General features: G+C 39.6%; 1 protein-coding gene across 4 annotated transcripts in view; it reads right to left on the bottom strand.

Annotated features, from left to right (window-relative positions):
• The window catches only part of EFL1 (elongation factor like GTPase 1), a 177,741-nt gene that overhangs the window by 107,478 nt on the left and 50,129 nt on the right, over nt 1–20,134 (bottom strand). For all 4 annotated transcript variants that reach the window (XM_072148346.1, XM_072148347.1, XM_072148348.1 and 1 more), the window contains exons 13-15: nt 18,029–18,171; nt 15,550–15,728; nt 10,711–10,846 (exon numbers count right to left, since the gene is read on the bottom strand). In XM_072148346.1, the coding sequence (XP_072004447.1) occupies nt 10,711–10,846; nt 15,550–15,728; nt 18,029–18,171 (458 nt within the window). The remainder of the gene's footprint in view (nt 1–10,710; nt 10,847–15,549; nt 15,729–18,028; nt 18,172–20,134) is intronic.

The following is a 20,134-nucleotide window of genomic DNA, read 5'->3' as shown; positions in this document are numbered from 1 at the left end:
GTAGTCTCCTTGTCCTGTTGGAAAAAATGTTTCTTGATCGTTAGGAGTCGTACAAATTTGTTGACATCTTTCACAGTCTGATACAAGTGCATATTTGTAGTAGGAATGAAATTTAAACCTTTGGATAAAACTTTTATTTGAGCCGCGGTAAGTGTGCAGGCTGATAGATTTATGACTGAAAGCGATGATTGAGAATTAACATTATCTTGTTTTATTTCATTTGTATTGTGAAAGTCTATTTGTTCTTCCTGGCTTTTCTTTGTCCGTCTTTGGTTATGTTTTCGGCCTGACCTGCGGTTGCGTCTGCGGTTTTTCTGTTCCCCGGTGGTTGCTCGTTTTTTGATCCACGTCTGGTTTGGATTCCTTGGAAGGATACATTTTTGTGTGGACCATAGGTTTCTGAGTCAGATACATCCGTGTTGATGTCTGATGTATCATATTCTGTAGAGCTTATAGATGATTTGTATTGTCTGGGTGACTTGTTTCTAAGGATGGATCTTGGATGTCTTATAGATTTCCAAGAATAGACTTTATTTTGCTGATAATCTCTTAAATCTCTGTCATATTTGGTTTTTTTAGTTTTTGTAATCGAATCCTCTAAATTTTTCAAGGTAGTGTCTAGCTTCGTTTGTAGATCACTAAACTCGGGTGTGGCATGGAATTGACATTATAATCAGACAATCTGATAAAGGTGGTTCAATTTTAATCCTGGACAAAGATCTCTATGCCAAAGAATGTAATAAATTACTAAGTGATACAGAAATTTACACACCTTTAAAATCTGACCCAACCTCCAACATTACCACCAGATTGTCCAATTTAATAACAGAAGGCCAGTCTATGGGCATTTTCAATGAAAGAGTTAAAGATACATTCACACCCAAATTTCCCAACATTGCTATCTTCTACGCATTACCCAAATATCACAAAGGAATTTTTCCTCCCCCAATGCGACCCATCATATCTGGATCGGGCTCTCTCCTGGAAACAATTTCCACTTGGTTGGACACCATACTTCAACCTTTTGTTACGAGAACGCCAGCGTTTGTCAAAGATTCCTTTGAAGTCCTCAAAATCATGGACTCTATCACTTGGAACACTAACTTTCAATGGCTTACGTGTGATGTAGTTTCACTATATACCTGCATACCCCACCATTTGGCCATTCAAGCCATAGAATACCATCTAAATAAGTATAGTCTGTTTCCAACATTTCAAATTGGTTATATTTTAGATGTGTTATTATTTTTATTAACCAACAATTATTTTTCCTTTGACCAACAGTTTTATTTACAGAAACAAGGTTGCCCTATGGGTTCAAGATTCTCTCCATCATTAGCTAATTTATTTATGTCATGGTTTGAAGAAATTTTTGTGTTTAATGAAAACAACCCCTTTGTTCATTCAATTGAATATTATGGTCGATTCATAGACGATTGTCTTATAATTTGGTCAGGAAACACAGACAACATATCCCTTTTCATGGAATATCTTAATACTAACCAATTCAACATACGTTTCACTTACACAGCCTCTCCTAATAACATCTCCTTTTTGGACCTGCACTTAACATCAGATATACAAAACCATAAAGTTGGTTGCGATGTATTTCGCAAACCAACCGCAGGTAACACCCTTTTGTATGCCACAAGCTGTCATCCTCCCCATGTACTCAGAAATTTACCGAAAGGAGAGTTCATTCGAGCCAGACGCATCTGCACACAAGATAACTACTATAAAGGTACATCTAATGTAATTTCCAAACGCCTAGCAGACAGAGGTTACAATAAAAGCCACATAGAACGCACCAGAAATCAAATACAACAACAAACTAAAGCTTCCTTATTACACAAAGATCGTTCCTCTGTTAATAATGTCACCAACAAACATGTGGATAAAACTACAAACCAAGTTACATTTACCACAGAATTTACTAGCCAATACAACCAGGTAACGCAAATCATAAAAAAACATCTCCCCATTCTGTTTCAAGACCCCACACTATTTGACATATTGAAAATGGGCTGCCGTTTTTCGGCAAGAAATTCCGTTACTTTAGGTGACATGCTTTCTCCCAATTTATTTACTTCTACTCAGAAATCTCAAACTTGGCTCACCACCACAGGTAGTCACAAATGTGCCTCCACACGATGCAACATATGTAAATACATACAAAAAACAAACATTGTCTCCTCATTATCTACCAACACTGATTTCAAAATAAAATCTTTTATTAACTGTAACACAACCTACGTAGTTTACTCCATTGTATGCACAAGTTGCTCATTACAATATATAGGCAGCACTAAGCGTGCGCTCAAACACAGGATTGCGGAACACATATCCGGAGCACGCATATCTCCTACATCTGCTCAAAACACCTTTCACACACGCAATATATCATCTGTTTCTAGACATTGTAAAGATATTCATAATGGAGACACTTCATCATTAATTGTCACACCTGTGGAGAGAGTTTTCCGCCCCAAAAGAGGCGGTGATTGGGTTAAAGCCCTCCGAAACAGAGAGGCTTACTGGATTCTTACTATGAAAACCAGAAGCCCCTTTGGTTTAAATCTTAAAAATGACCTAATGTACCTGTATTAATTATCTTTCATTACGTATATGTAACCTATATTCTGTATGTATCTTTCTTGTTTTCCACCAATCATGATCGGATGTAATTAATGATGTGTAAACCTCCCACTTCCGTTTTCTTATAACTTTCCTTTTGTCATTTTGAAATCCAGACTATGATTAAGAGCATGTTTTAGCTCGAAACGCGTCAGTTTTTTCCCTTTTGGTACCTCTTTTAACCTTTTAGAAGATGAAATAAACGTGAAGTTTTACTATACCATTGCCTGAACTCATGCCTGCCTGGTTGCTGGATCCAATTGTTTCCTTTCTGCTAAGTTTAGTTAAAGTCTAAGTAAAAATATTATTATATAATTTAGATTAATTAAAGAACAGAAGAGAGCTGCAAAAACTGACCTGGACATTCAGGCTCCAATGACCATTGGTCACAAAGGGGTTAATATACTGTTGCTATTATAGACTAAATGACAAAGTTGCCACTTGACAGAGAATAATGAAAGAGATGTCAGGAGAGGTGACAGGTCTTCATCTCTGGTGATCATCTTGAGCTTTTATTGGATTCATAATGATCTGAATCGTAGATCTGGTCACTGTCACGTGTCTAAGTGTTAGTTTCCCAGTGAGTGGAAGAGCAAGGCCGGATGGACCTGATCTCCCTTTAGACATGGACCTACCCCACAAAGTTCATATGCCCCAATATTAAGATGGACTGAGAAGATGAGATTATCGATTAACGAAAAAGTCATTACTCCGCAGGATGGAGTCAAACCCAGGAGCTTCCACCTCATTTTTCAATTATTCTGCACATTATAATTTTTTTTTTTTTAAAAAAAGCCTTCACTCAAATAAATCCCTGTCCAGCGGAGAATACAATCTAAAGTGCCCTCAGGCTAACATTTACACATAAGGATGTGCCAGGACAAAATAAATTATACAATTTTCCCTCACACCATTCCATGACTAACAGATGCGACATAAATAAATCGGAGGCATGGAGAAAAACATACGAGGGCCTCATTTAGGCTGTTCAGCAGAAATAAACACACACTTAACACAGGAAGATTGCGGTGTATAAAATTGGAAGTACACGAGCACAGAATGATTATTCCATTATTATCAATCAGCAGACATTTCTAGAAATAGAAGCCACGCTCCTTCAAATCTCCAATTCCTGGTAAAGTCATGCCATGTTCCCTCAAAAGTGTAAATAGAAACTAAGAGGGAAGAGAAGATTAGAAAGAAGTGTAGACACCTCCTGTGACCTCCAACCAGCCATGGTCTCTCCTTAGGATAGGTGAGCAAATCAAAGTCCTTAAAGGAAACCTACCATTTCAAATGGTAGGTTTAAGCTGTAAACACCGAGCACCAGCTCAGGGTGAGCTGGTGCCGGTGCTTAGTTTCGTTATAGCAGAAGCCGTTTCAGCGCTGCGCGCGACCGTGCGCGCGCAACGCCTGCGGCATTTCCTATGTAGGCGCGTGCACGATCGTGCGCACGCAGCGCCGAAGCAGTTTATGCTATAAAGTTTAAAAAGTGTTAAAACCGCGATACCGCGGTTTTAACACTAACGAAACTAAGCACCGGCACCAGCTCACCCTGAGCTGGTGCTCGGTGTTTACAGCTTAAACCTACCATTTGAAATGGTAGGTTTCCTTTAAATACCAATTAAAGGGTTTTTAAGGAATTCTGTCAGGGCGGAAAAAAAAAAAAAACCCAAAAAAGCAAGAAACCTCCAAAGAACACCAAAGTTTACATACCATGCTGTGACGCACAGCCCAGAGCAGGGTTGTTTTTGACACCTTTTGCAAATTTCCTTGGCTTCTTGAGGAACTCATTTCAGCCTGGAATGTGTAGTTTTGTAGCAGTTTTTGACCTAAACAGGAGCCGATCAGTGGATCAGAGGATTTATGCAGATATTTTTTGGATTCACGCCTTTGTTTATAGAAAAATAAATACCGTATATACTCGTTTATAAGCCGAGTTTTTCAGCACAAAAAATGTGCTGAAAAACGTCCCCTCGGCTTATACACGAGTCACAAAAGAAGTAAAAAATACTTTAAAAATAATAAACTCATATACTCACCCTCCGGTGGCCCCGATGCGCAGCGCTGCTCCCCCAATGTCCGCGCGGGTCCTCTTCTGGCTTCCGCGCTCGTCTTCTTGCTGCAGTACATCGTGCTGGGCGCTGTCATTGATCTCTCCCGGGCGCCGCTGCTGACGTCATACTAGGCGCCGGGACAGAGCAATGGCGGCGCCTAGCACGATGTACAGAAGACGAGCGCGGAAGCCAGAAGACGAGCCGCACGGACTTCGGGGGAGCAGCGCTGCAGATCGGGGCCACCGGAAGGTTAGGGAGTAAGTTTATTTACTACTGGGGGCAGGCTGGGCAGTGCTGTATACTACTGGGGGCAGGCTGGGCTGTGCTGTATACTACTGGGGGCAGGCTGGGCAGTGCTGTATACTACTGGGGGCAGGCTGGGCTGTGCTGTATACTACTGGGGGCAGGCTGGGCTGTGCTGTATACTACTGGGGGCAGGCTGGGCAGTGCTGTATACTACTGGGGGCAGGCTGGGCTGTGCTGTATACTACTGGGGGCAGGCTGGGCAGTGCTGTATACTACTGGGGGCAGGCTGGGCTGTGCTGTATACTACTGGGGGCAGGCTGGGGTGGCTGTATACTACTGGGGGCAGGCTGGGGTGGCTGTATACTACTGGGGGCAGGTTGTATACTATAGGGGGCTGGCTGGCTATATACTGGGGGGGGTCTGTGACCAATACATTTCCCACCCTCGGCTTATACTCGAGTCAATAGGTTTTCCCAGTTTTTGGTGGTAAAATTAGGGGTCTCGGCTTATACTCGAGTATATACGGTATGTATAAAACACTAACTTTAACAATTCTGCCAAAAAACTTTATTTGTAAATGTTAGCCTATCATTGTCTGCATTACAGCATTCTGAAGCTTGCCTTCCTTGTGTTACTGTAAATATACCAATTTTTGTCCCCGCAGCATCATATGGTCCTCTTATTTTAATAGAACACGAGAAAATCTATTCAGCCAATAATTAGAATGATTATAAAGCAATAACAGTGTCAGCATAAAATGTAGGAAAAATAGTCAATCATCAAAAGCATTCAAACTTATTGTTAAAATGAAGTGACAAACCCGACCAAACACTCCAAAAACATCCTGGATCTAATAGAAATCTTATTCAGTGCTTCAAATTACAGAAAATCCCCTTTCAGAATCACAGCGGGAAGAGTGACACCATGTCAGATATAGCTGGAACAGGTAATTTTGTACTTTATTCGCAGCGCTGGTAACAATTAGAATATGATGAGGCTACACACAAAAAGGAGGAAAGATGAAAATGATTTAGGTTTTGCGAGCACATGATGAAAAACTAATTCAGAACAAATGTCTTCCCCCTCAGATCGCATGAATCAGCAGTAACCTTTCTACAAATAAATTGGCAGGGTTATTGTTGTTTAAAAATGCTATATATACTTTATACACATGGTTTAAATATTCAATAGTTTACTTTCGTTCATCCGAAACAATGGGTCTATTGGAATACCAAAAGCACAATACAAAAACAATGGAAAGGGTAACTCTGGGCGCAAACAAGAGAGATGATTACTGTTCTTTTACACAGGTCACTTTACCCAGCAAATAGATGATATTGCTTCTGAACACTCATTTTTAAAAATGCATACGTTTCCTACAGATACGTAAGAAGACAGTCCCCCAAAATAGGTTTGTTCTTAAGTTGAATTGTATGTAATCAGAGCTGGTATAGTTTATATTTCAAGACAAAAAATTGTTTTGTGACAATTGGATTTTCAAAATTTTTTTGCTGTAAAGGGACCAAGGATTATCAATAAAACTTCATTACAGACTCCTTACAGCTGATTATTGCAGCCTGGGACTAAAGTGACACCCAGAGAGCTTCACCAGAGGTCACAGGGCGGAGACGTCCGTCTGTAACTAGGAGTCATCAGTAAGTCGGGTGTCCTTAAGTCGGGGACCACATGCAATATAATAATAACTATATGAGGGCATTAAATAACTTGTACAGGCCGGAGGAGGACCTAGAATGGGTGTACGCTGTGGTGAAGATGTCAATGCGGCGCCTAAATAGCTGTCCAGCTAATTCATGAGTGGGAGGCACAGCCACACCCCCAGTGCTTGACTGACAGCTTGTATAATGGTGTAATGCTGTATAATGATGTGCTTCCTGGTGATGGTGCCCCCTGCAGCCTGTGTATGTGTATAGGAGAGATACAACAGCTCCAGGATGCAGCCATGTTATAGCAGAACATGTCAGGTACTTGTGTAGCTGATGTCTGTGTCTCTGTGTATTAGGAGGACACAGCATGTCAGCAGATAAAGCACAGACACTAGCAATGCTTTACTATACATTACACACAGACATGAGCAAGGGGACGAGAGGGGAGGGGTAACTATGTGACCAGCCTCATTTACATAATAAAGAATAGATGATTTTATAATGATTAATGTATGAAATAACTAGATAAAGACTGGGATGGATCCTTGTGAGCTGCTCCAACAGGAAGAGGTGAAAGAAATAGTGACAGAGACCTAATGACAGGTGCCCTTTAATGTTTGTGTCCATCAAAACAAAAAAAAGTGCAGTACTTGAGATTTTAGTTCTCTACTCTTTACCCTGTTTTGCTGCAAAAGTTCATGAAATACCTTGTAGACTGTATCAAGCAGATTCCATTAATGACTTCAAAAATGGATGCATTCCATTCCCAATCGGCATCCAAAAAGAGAGTTCATGAATATACCCCATGTTTTTGTCCATCAAGGTGTACAAGATTTTTTTTTTTAATTCATGCCTAGTGGAGCTGTCATGAAAGATCTCAGTCTGCACAGACGCCCTTCCCATTAAAAACCAACATAGGATGTTCCTGAATTAAAATGTCTTAATGCAGTATTTCTGCTGCCACAATGACCACAGGCTGACTATGTAACATCCTGCAATACATTAGTATTGCAGAATATTCTAGTGAACAAGTGATCAAATGATCACTTGGTCATGTACCACCCTGGGACAAAGTAAAACAGTTAGAGTTAAAAATAAATAAATAAATAAATGAATAAAGATCCAAACTGGTGTGGCTGGGTTAGAGGCTTGAAACTAAGGTCGGGAATCAAGAGTTCTCCTTATGGAGACTGCCAATTAAGGTCACCGTGTAGGCTTGTGTAGTGTTATAGCCATGGATGCTCCAGTAGGGGGATTCTGGGAAAATATGCAAAGTTTTCCAGAGTGGGATAAGGAAAACCACACCTCTTTTAGCTACCTTGTAAGGCAGCTCCCTTGACATCAAGCATGACCTACAAGAGCCCTTATGACATGATGTGGGATTTAACCAAACCAGCATATCTATTCCAGAAGGAACAGACTCCCAACTGTACACAGCACTGTTTCGACCTGGTTGTTTTCCATTTAACACCTTGGAAAACATATTTGCATACTTCCCAGAATTCCCTAGTGGAGCATCTATGGATTTAAGTTTCCACACACCTATAAGGCGGCCTTAATTGGCAAACCCTCCATAAGGAGAACACTTACCTTCTGACCATAGTCATTAGCCTCTCACCCAGCCAAACCAGTTCCCTACTTTGCACTGAGAAGACCCAATCAGGTGGAAACAGTGCTGTCTACAGTTGGGAATCTGTTCCTTCTGGAATAGATATACTGGATTAGTTTTAATCCCGCATCATGTCATAAGGCCCCCAGGTCATGCTTGATGTCAAGGGAGCTGCCATACAAGGTAGCTAAAAGAGGTCCCATCCTGGAAAACTTTGCATATTTTCCCTGGATATGTTAAAGCATTTGAAGGTCACAACCACTTATAGTAACACAGTGAAAATGTAAAAATTCGGGCTTGGTTCTTAGGGGGTTAAGATGCTTTCTACCGGTAAACAGCTGTAAACTTGCTTGTTTGCAGAGAAATCCAGCAGAGAAGCAGCCTGAAGGCTCCCTGCGTATCTTTTATCAGCGTTCTCTTCTCCTCAGTGGTCAATCTGATAAATATTACACATAAATAAGTGTTTATAACCATTTATGGATTTCTCTGCAAAGACAATATGTAAAATATAATAATAATCTGTATTTATATAGCGCTGTAAAATTCCATACCGCATTACACATTATGGGGAACATATGCAAATAAAATTAGACATTACAGAGTGATAACATTGGCATATGGAACAATGTTATAGTCCTTAGTGGACACAATGCAATAATAATAATAATAATAATAATTAATACAATCAGCTTTAAATTACCATATATACTCGTGTATAAGCCAAGTTTTTCAGCACAAAAAATGTGCTGAAACCCCAAACTCGGCTTATACTCGAGTAAAAAAGATATAGGTTTTACCAGGTTTTTGTGGTAAAATTAGGGGCCTCGGCTTATACTCGAGTATATATGGTCGTTTTTTTTTCTTGAAGGGAACCTATCACAGGGGACCTCATTTTCACTAAAGACAGGTTACAGAAGCCCATTACAGCTGCATTGCAAATCTGCCTTCTCTAAGCATTTGCATTACAATATAATTTGTCTGGGTAGTCCCAGGGGTTGGGCTTTGGTTTGGATGCATTTAAAAAAACAACATGTGAGTTGCCTGTTGGACTGCTCAGCTCTCAACCCCCACCTTTGTGCTCTTGTACAGCTTCTCCCTCCTGCTTCTTCACAGAGCTCACAGGCTGGTGGGCTGACATTAGTGGGAGAGGGAGGAGCTGCATAGAGTTGAGAGCTGAGGAGTCTGCAGCACCGAAAAGTTACATGTTGCTTTTGAAATGCATACAAACCAAAGCCCAACCCCTGGGACCACACAGAGGATTCTATCAGGACGCAAGATAATTTATAACACAATTATATTGTAATGCAAATGCTTAGATAAAGCAGAAAGTCATATTTGCAATGCAGCTGTAATGGTCTACTGTAACCTGTCTTTAGTGAAAATGAGGTACCTGGTGACAGGTTCCCTTTAAAGATGAGTCCTTTCAAAGTCTGGTTCAATCAAGATATATGTATGTCCTATATTATTATAACACATCCATACATTTTCAAACATTATAGCCTTTATAAGGGGAGTCCTCTTATACAGTGGAAACAAGGGAGGAAATTGCAAGAAAGTCAAATTCCCTGCAGAGATTCTTTTTCCAACATTGCCTCCCTTTAAATTACATTGGGCAGAAACAGGGAAAAATTCCTACAATATATTACTAGGATCGCTTCCTCTTGTAAAGCGACATATTTGGGCAACCTGAGTATACAAGGAAATGGTTAATGTACAAGTCCCCAACATATAAACAACAGTTCACCAAAGGTAAATCTTTCTATTTGACATCATCTGATCTTCGGAGGTTAATGTGCAGGCATTAAATAATGAGTTTCCCTTCAGCTGTAATAACGGCTCATGTTTAGTTCTTCACTGATTGAAAATATCACGTTACTGCATGGAGGTTTCCTTACATTCTGGAAACAGGCTCGAAGAGGAGAAAAACAAAGAAGAACCTTGCACATCTGGAAAAAATTCTAACTTTCCATGACACAGTTTTGGAAACTTAAATTTCCACTATATTTCACATGACCAGATGGCAGCAAACACGTCCTATTTTTAGCCGACTTTATCACTGATTAAATGTTTATATAGATGTCACATAAGGATTCTTACTGATTTACACATACACTATGGAGACAGGTAGAGGGGGGTTATCTACAGCATGAATAGCATGTACATACTGTAGTATGTACATACTAATAGTATTCCTATAGGTGCTATACTGATCTGTGGACCACTGTGTGATACTATACAATGTAGAATATACATCAGCAGCACCCAATGATAAATACTGTGCATGACACTGCATTGTGTGTAACACCCTCTGCGCCGCGCAGCCCTCCACTAGTGGTAATATCCTGTGTTATAGGAACACTATACTAAGTAGACATCAGCAATGATCAAATATTACTGACAAAAGAGAAAAGTGACTAAAATGCTTAAAGAGTCCTATAACCCCTATCTATATACATGTGTGAATCCATATAATACATAAACAGCATAAATCAGGACATACCCAAGACGTTGCCTGCGTGTACTTCTTCCAAATCTTCCAGTTCCCGTCCCATCAGAAGGTAAAGGTTTTCTAGGGTGCAGCAAGCCATGTGCGGTATGCCGGAAATGTCAGCAGTGATGGGACAATCAGATGGCAACTGAAACAAGAACAAGTTTGTAATCTAACAAGTCTGTAAGGAAATGCACCAAATCGCTAAAACCAGTAGGGTATTTACCCCAGTGGTAATCCGGCCAGCATCAGGCAATGGGCTGGTGTCTGAGGTCTTTTATAGCACTATTGCGCTGCAGACCATGTTCCACAGCAATAAGTGACAAGGTAAGGAGTTTCTCCTTGAGATTTCCTCTATAATGTATGTATAGGATTGTCATCAATCCCATAAACTATAATGCTACTGTATTACAACATGGATTCCACAAACTCATGTCTCAAGCAACTCTGACAAGTGCCAAAAGCAACTGTTAGGGGTTTCAGAAATGAGATCCACGATGACGGAGACAACCTCTTTGACAATCAATACATGTGAATGGGGTTTAAGATCCCCATTCACATGTAGCAGTCATGATACATGTGAAATTTAGCTCATGATATAGGCCAGTGATGGCGAACCTTTCAGAAAACCCAGTGCCTAAAAACTGCAACCAAAACCCACTTATTTATTAACACACCTAAAATACTTATCATGTTATGTGAGGAATGTCATCTAAGGTCCTGTTACATTTGCACAGTCTACCCAATGTATTTATCTGATCACATGAAATCACACCATACCTCCGTGGAAGATGGGGAGGAGTAGAAGTCCATGGAGGCATGCTGCAATTTCATGTGATCAGATACATACATGGGGTAGATGTTTCAAATGTAACTGGGTAAAAGATCTTCGATGACATCACTCTGGTCACATGACATGCTGAGAAGAGGCATGGGACATGGGGAAGAGTAGATGCGAGGGACCAGTCTGATGCCAGGTAATATAAAAAAAAGTTGATTTTATAGGGATTTAAGGGAAACAATTTTTAGCTAAAAGAAGGGTGTCAGTTAGTTAATAGTGTCTATGGGAACCTGTCACTAGCTGTATTTGTGAAAATGTAGTGACAGATTCCCTTTAATCGGTGACTTATAGGCTTTCAAATTTGCAACATGTCCATTGTGGTGCAAAATGAACATGGATTTTACTATATACATTTCAAACCTACAAATAAGCATCTTATTGATATGCCACAATAGTCATCAATAGGCATCACAATATCTCATGCCAGAACATGCAATAATACATATCATTCATATCACATGGTAATACATAAACAAAGGGCACATGGTGGGCAATTTCACCAAAATTATAGAGTTCTCCTTAAAAAATGAAAAGGAAATCGATTGAAATGTCAGATCAGGGATTAAGCCACATATGCACACATGAAAATGGCAAGAAATGACAGCTCTCCTGGCATTATTCCTCATTTTAATATGTAAAAAGCGGTGGCAAGTCAATTATACACTCAATCAGCTGCATGCTGACTTCCACTAATAGATACAATTACTATAACAACAGAATCTTTGAGTAATGTCGGACTCATAGCTAACCCTCCGAACTTATCTACCGAGGACAGAGCAGTCGGCAGACCTGGTAATGTGAAAATCCTGCCGCCGCGGAAATCATAGAAGGTAATGGATTTAGTCAACTCTAGCGCATAACCTTCTGTTAAAACATGCACAGCAATCTCACAACAGATGGTGTCCATTACACACTGGATCAAATTATTTTCCTCCTTCTCAGAGAACGCCAAGTAGAAATGATTGCCATAATGCCGGGGCCCTATTATACTTACCAGCCAAAATGTATGGGCATCGGGGATATGCATTAGCCAATATATCACACAAACTATTCAAACACCTTCTAATCTTCATATTAAAGCAGCCTTGTTATATCCAAGATCCTGTCCAGGTGATATACAGTACTAAGGAAGGTTTCACATAGGCTCTTGTTTAGACCTGAATCAGTTTTACGAGCCACGATCCATAATTTGTAGCCATTTTATTAAGTTATCCTTTTCGTTATTTTATGTAGTTGTTAAAGGAGATGTACCAGCTATTTAAGTTATCCCCTATATTGGTATTTCCAGTACTCACCTAGATAGCAAATGGGAGTACAGGAAATACCTGTAGATTTCAGACACTTCCTCCCATGCAATTAAATGGGGCATCGGAACCTGTGCGCAACCTACCAATCCATCAATTAGTGATGATTGACCCCCCCCCCCATTCTATAGATTGCAGGGGCCCACTTTCATGATCAGCAGTCCAACTGTTACCAATAAGCTGTGAATAGCAGGCAACAATAATACCTAGTACCACAGCTTTTACAGAGTACATTTCTGGGGCTTGAAAACTAAGTGCACTATACACTCAGTGCCACCCCCTTAGTGCCAACAATAATTGAAATTCCTGTACAAACTCTTATTTTGCCAAAAAAGTCCACACACCCTTTACATTTTGGTTTTTACTTGTGGTGTGAATTGTTTTTTATTTTACGGGGGGGACCTTTAAATCAAAATAATAATCTTTGAAGCAGTAGACACAATACGCCTCTCCTCAATTCCATCATACAAAATTATGGTTTTGGAGAAGTAATTCTGCTTTCCCTTCTGTTAACCATATGGTAACTCAGCAGTTACAAGTCTACATTAATTATGTGACAAAATGAAGGCCTTGTCTTCCAGCGAGCCGTCCATTACCTAGGGCCCTCGCTTCACACGTTCTACCCTGTGGTCACTGACACGTTGTATGACAGGTTTATCAAGAAGATGACAGTCTGCCCAGTTGTACATTCATCACAAGTAAACAGAGCGCTATCTTATGAACATATGCTTGTTTGGAGGCAGCTTGGCCTGGCGTCGCCCCCTCTTATAGACAGCACAGATGACAATAAGAACAAACAATATTTTAAATGAAGCGGTTCTGCTAAAAGCAACGTCTGTCTCACTTCTCAGTCAAAAATCTGGCATGGGTATGTTTTTTTAATCAAAATGTTAGGGTTTCTTAGAACATGACCAGAAGGTAAGGCATAGTATGGGATGAATCAACTATTTGTGTATCCCTTCACGTATACTCGGCTTGAGGCCTCACTATGTTCGCTGAATATTGAGCAACCAGATAACCAACATTAATTTTTGGTTGACCTTTTACGTGGTACATAATGTCATTAGTTGTCAGCTTCAGGTAAACACGGCAAAGAGCTTTCACCAAATGCTCATGGTATGGGGGGGGATACACATTTTATCCCACCCTCAATGAGCAGCTCCAAATAAAAACATCCCAAAGCAAAGCAATGATCAAGAAGTATGGTTTTAAAAGTTGTCCATTTCCATGTATAGTTCGAATTTTTCTTTATAAAAGAACCTTTCACAGTACCTTCCAGGTAAATCATATCTATATCTCACTTAGAAAAAAAGAGGGCATCGCCAGTATGTACAAAATAATGGGGATTGGCAGATGGCAAAGTAAACAAATGTTGCACGTTCAGATGGAAATAAAATACCAGAACACATATTGCTTTAGTTGGATTAAAGAATTCCCTTGCTGTGGATCCTTACTTTTTATAAAGATCACCCACAGAAAAAAAAGTATTAGGCAGACTGCACACAAATGGGTAACACAAAGCCTCATGCATCTCAGTACATACATGGTGATGGTTTCCACAGCCCCATGTGTGAGCCAACTAGCCAAGCCTCAACCACTTGTAGGAATAGGACCTGCTCCAAAATTTGCATCATGTACTGTTGGCTCATACACAGGGCGATGGACACTACAGCCGTGTGTGAGCCCACTGAAATACATGGGGCTGTGTGTTAGACATCTAAACAATAGTATTTTTTATTGACACTGAAACATAGGCCGAAAACAACGGACCTCAACCTGATACTACAAGTGTTTGTGCACATGTTGCCTTACAACGTTGGACTAATTAGGTTCTCTACCAGGAGAGACCCTCAATTCAGAAAATTCTCCTCAAAGGGGGTGTCTGACTATTTGAAAAATTTAGCATGCGAACAGGAAAGCTGCACCTGTGTTAGTTTACAGGGGCATTGGGACCTTGGTGCGACAACTTTGGGTGGCTAGCACGGCAATCATCCATTAGGAGCTGGGAGAGGAGATGGATGGCCATGCCACACCATCAGAAGTTGCCTGCTAAAATTTTTTAATAGTTAAACAACCACGTTAAAATTATTTAAGAACTATAAAAGAACCTATAAAAGATGCACATTTGCTAATTATTTCAGGGCATCGAGAGGTCGTGTCATGTTTACACATATACAGTGTCCCTATGTGCCATTATATGAATATCTAGGAGAAGCGATGACTCTTTCACCTCCTAGTGACATGCAGGATGTGCCCATTTATCTCTCTCCTGTGTCATGAATGATCTCTCCTTTCATTCCATTAGAGCGAGACTCTTTGTTTGTTATAGTCGGCGGTCCTGCTTATTTGATTAAGGGACAGGACCTTGTAACATTAGCAAAACCTTCTTGAAGACAAGTCCAGGCCTGTCTAAAAAGCAAGACATGGCACAGAGACATATTGGAAATGGCCCTATCTATATTAATAAAAGAAACAAACACTGGATGACCACATGTCAAAGATCACGTTGGAAAGCTGTGCTCCAGGGATATTTGGAGACTGGAAAAAGAAAACCTCGCCATTATAGGTTACTCTATTTCTCCTGGCCTTCTTGTGGTTTGAAATTTAATAAGTGAAAAGATAAATAACTTATTTCACTGAGGAAAAAAGATTCCAGCTTAAAAAACCCATACTTGTAAAGTGGCTAAAATCAAAAGAAAATGTTACCTTAGGCAGCGCTTCAACAGGATCATATTTAGGTCCCAGAACAAATATCCTTTGCCCTCTCCGCACCACTCCACTAAAGACTCGAGCAAATGCAATAAAATAACTTTTGTTCTCGGCTGCTTCTTTGTCTGACTTGTGCAGCACATTCTCACGTTCAATGGACACAGTTTGTGTATCACCTGGAATATGATGAAAGTAATCATTTTTTTTATGACTAGATTTTTGACAAAAACTAGGGACATCTCGAGAAATAATTGAATGATGCTTCACCGATCATGCGGATACATCGCCATAGATAAGTAATGAATCTATAGAAATGATTCCAGTTATGTTAGATAATAGACAGATAAATATAGTAAAGGAGAGAAGCCAGTGAATAATTAGGCACGCATGGATGAACAGCTCTCCCAAAGTAGATACCTAAAGTTACTTATCTCTGATATAGGGGCAGCCTGACACACGTCCGCTGAAGGAGAGGACAGAATGAATTGTACTTCACTGGTGAACAGCTATTCTGCCAATCCATCACCTTCTCCTCGAGATAAAGCAGCACACGTACACGATTCCAGCGTGCACACAGTCATAAGGGACACATATTTGGTGGTTTTGTTGTAATATTTTACCACGTTTTTTTTGGAAAATTGTGGTAAACTAAAGTGACAAACCAGCAAATAAAGCCTCCACATGAGGTCCCATGGGTATAGTTTTACCGCAGCAAGGAACACTTGATTTTGGGCAATTTTCCACGGATTTCCTTCAGTAATCGGTGCAGATTTCTGGTGCATTCACATGTGGCATTACACCAGCTCAGGAGAGGAGATTTGCCTAATTACATTGCTGTCAACTATGGGGGGGATTTAACATAAGTCTCTTAGAGCGGGCAACCAATCAGAGCTCAGCTTTCATTTTCCCACAGCTTTTAAATTTAAAACTGAGCTCTGATTGGTATCCATGGGAAATTAGAACAGTTTTTCCTCAGAATCTTGATGATAAATCTCCCCCAAATGTGGTTACGCTTTGACACTTTGTAAACGCACGCCAACATTGTGTTAACACATGCATTTTCTAAACACAATGTTAACAGCAACGTAATCAGTAAAATCTGATGACTGCCCAGCTCCTGCAGCACTTGTAGGCAGCTGACACACACATATATATCTTTATATTGCCCACCTAATCCATAGGGGAACTGTGCATAAGACCTTTAAAAATTCTGTTTATTGATTTAGCAAATTAATAGTTTTGACGCTAATATAAAACTCTGTATTCTACTAAAGATTAATGCTTCTATAGAATCCATTCCATCTTGCATTTGTTACCTTGCCAAAATAAACTTTACCTCAGCATGTAAGGAGTTAAAGGGAACCTGTCATAGGAGACCCATTTTTAGAACTCCCCCAGTCCCCACAGAGCATAGTACATACACTGCCAAAGTGTTTTTGTATTAAAAATTGGTTTAACAGAAAAAAAGATTTGTTATATTGTACCTTTCATTAGCATCTGCTGTGTGACTAGGCACTCGTCCACTGGGAGGGGCTGGAAAGGAGCAGTCCCCCGCACCCTTGGCAAACTGCTCCTCCTTCTCCTTTTCAAATATATGAAAACACCCATCACTTGGCTTAGCGCCGCCCACTGCTCCTCTACACCCAATCCCGGGTGAGGGGAGTTATTCATATATTTGAAAAGGACACATGTTTTTCCAAGGGTGTAGGGGGGGGGGACTGCTCCTTTCCAGCCACTCCCATTGGGCAACTGCCTAGTCACACAGCAGATGCTAATGAAAGGGACAATATAACAAATCTTTTTTTCTGTAATACCTATTTTTTTTTTATACAAAAACACTTTGGCAGCATATGTACTATGCTCTGTGGGGACTGGGGGAGTGCTAAAAATGGGTCTCCTGGTGACAGGTTCCCTTTAAGCTTTGGCCCTCTCGCCCTTTTATCTGTGTGCAGAGCAGATTTCAGATACAGTGCACACTGCTGGGAAAAATAGAAAGAAGAAGCATTTTCTTGAATAAAATATATTAGAAAGTGTATTATCATCTACAGTACAAACTATTCTTTTAACAGTAGTCATGCTTCAATAAAACTCACATTGTTGAGGGCATGCCCCTTTTAGCAAATGAAAACAAAATGTAAGTAACTCTTTTATAGCGAGCAGTGTTATGTAAGCCTCTGCGGTCCTTCTATCTGGAATGCACTTGAGATTGACAGACAGAAGTAAAGGAATTGGTAGGAGCAGGCCATAAATAAGCGGATCACTAGCCACGTACACCTCCCAATACCTAAACAGCTAATTTGCTGGTAATTATGTTGTCTGGAGACTGGTGTCAGCTTCTGTTAGCAAGTTGTAGGGCTTGTAATAATGTGTAATTGCTGCCTGTATGCTAGGAACATTCAGTGATCAGAAAATGAGACTGAATTCACTAAAGACTCTAGGAGGGGAAGTGAATAAAGTGGTAAGGACAGACACTTGCCTTTGGTGTTCTCGCTGCTTACAGGCACTTGGCGTTCACTGCCAGAAGGAGCCGGCTCCTGTAACGGAGTGATTGCCATCTTTTCAGCGTGCCTCTGTCTTGCGATCTCTCGTCTAAGTGCAATTTCTTCCTGAGTTAATGGCCTGCAAGAAGGAAAATTATTTGCATGAGAGGTATAACACAGCAAAAAGCAAAGGAGTAGCACCGGTTATCTACAAACCCAACAACTGCCAAATAAATTTAGGCAATTTTAGCTTGTTTAGTCTAATCGGAGGCATTATTCACAAAATACAGTAGCAACATGTAACAGTCAAAGCAGCAGCCTTATATAATAATGCAATAATGACTCTGAAAAACACCATAAAATATAACACAGCCTTTAACGCCTTAAGGACACAACCTAAAATGACCTTCAGGACACAGCACTTTGTTTTAATTTCCCCCTGCTCAAATTCCAAAGGAAATTGGTTTTATTTTTTATCCGACATGGCCATATGAGGGCTTGCTTTTTGTGGTAAGCTTTGTATTTTCCAAAGGGTTTATTTTTTTGGTAAAAATAACATGATGATTCAAATTTATTAACACTTTCCTACAGCGGAACAGAATAAAACAACTGTTTTGCCACTTGTTTTTTTAATTAAAACTTTTACACAGTTCTCCGTACAGTATAATAAACATGATACAACTATTCTGTAGGTTAGTACGATTAAGGAGACACAAAAAAATGTATTTCTTATGTTTTACTACTTTAGCAAATAAAACAGTTTTTTAAAGGCTCTGTATTCTGTATGTGTCGCCATGTTCTGAGAGCTATAACATTTTTATTCCTCAATCAAAAGAGGATTATTAGGGCTTGTTTATTATTGGAAAGGTTAACACTAAGATTGGTACAAATATAGGGTGAATCTGACTTTTTGATCACTTTCTATTACATATTTTTGATAAGTAGCAAGCACTAAAATTGCAATTTTTATATTGTTATTTTATTTTTATGCCCATCACAATACGGAAATAATAATGTAATGTCTGCTCTGATTGGGCATTGTAGGCCATTGTACATGGCACACACACAGAGGTGCTCCTTTTTTACCCTGTAGTGTGCCGCTTTTCTGAAAGCCTTCACAGGTCTGTACACAGCAGAAACATTAATAAGCCCAATCTTGTCACGACACCCTCAATTTTTGCAATTCTCGATTTATAATTTAACTGAATGTTAGATAGATATTCATGTGAATAATATATATTCCTCTCAATAGAATATTGAGCTATATATAATATATAATTGAATATATATATATTGAATATTGAGCTAAATGAACTATTTAGGCAACTATTTAGACAACCCAAAACAACTAAATTTAAATAACTTGTTTATGAGAAAAAGCTTTGCTCCAGTAGTAACGCTCATGTACCTGAACTGATTTATGGAATAAACATTGCAGGATATAAAAAGAATTTCTGAATAAACAAAGTATAAAAGAACACTCCTAACAAAAGCCCTATTCATGGTTCCAGAAAGATGATGGCAAACTGTGTATACAAGGTAAACTAATAAGAAAAAGGCTTTCATTTCTGGATAATAAAAGAGACTGGGGCGTGCAAGGCACCCTCCATGTCAAACAATCCAGAAAAGGTGAAACACACCGAAGCTCTGTCATTTTTATAGAAAGCTGTATGGCCCCAATCCAGTTAAAATGTTACATGCTAGCAGATGAAATAGGGGGCTGTGTGGGAAAAACATAAAAAAAAGGAAAATAAATAGCAACATAAAAGACAAGGCCGAGGCTGAAATAAAGAGGCAGTGTGCATTACTGTCAAGGCACGGAAGAGAATTGCAAACACCTAGTAAAACAGATGAAGTAAAAACACATGTATATTAAACGTCTCGTTTTATAGCCATTAAATTTACCCTTAAAGGAGTTTTGCACAGAATATACAATATACAACATGATCATATTCCATGGTACCATAAACTAAAATAACACACCAAAAGAGTGAGAAGTGAAAAAAAAAAAGAAACAAATTTTAATACACAGAGCCAACTGTCTCGGGCTCTAGTTCTAAACTCATTAGACTACACATAAACTAGAACTAATACAGGGTACA

The sequence above is a fragment of the Engystomops pustulosus genome, chromosome 4 (genome assembly GCF_040894005.1).
Source record: "Engystomops pustulosus chromosome 4, aEngPut4.maternal, whole genome shotgun sequence".
Lineage (NCBI taxonomy): Eukaryota > Metazoa > Chordata > Amphibia > Anura > Leptodactylidae > Engystomops > Engystomops pustulosus.
The sequence above is the reverse complement of the archived record's forward strand: the minus strand, read 5'-3'. Positions and strand labels throughout refer to the sequence as shown.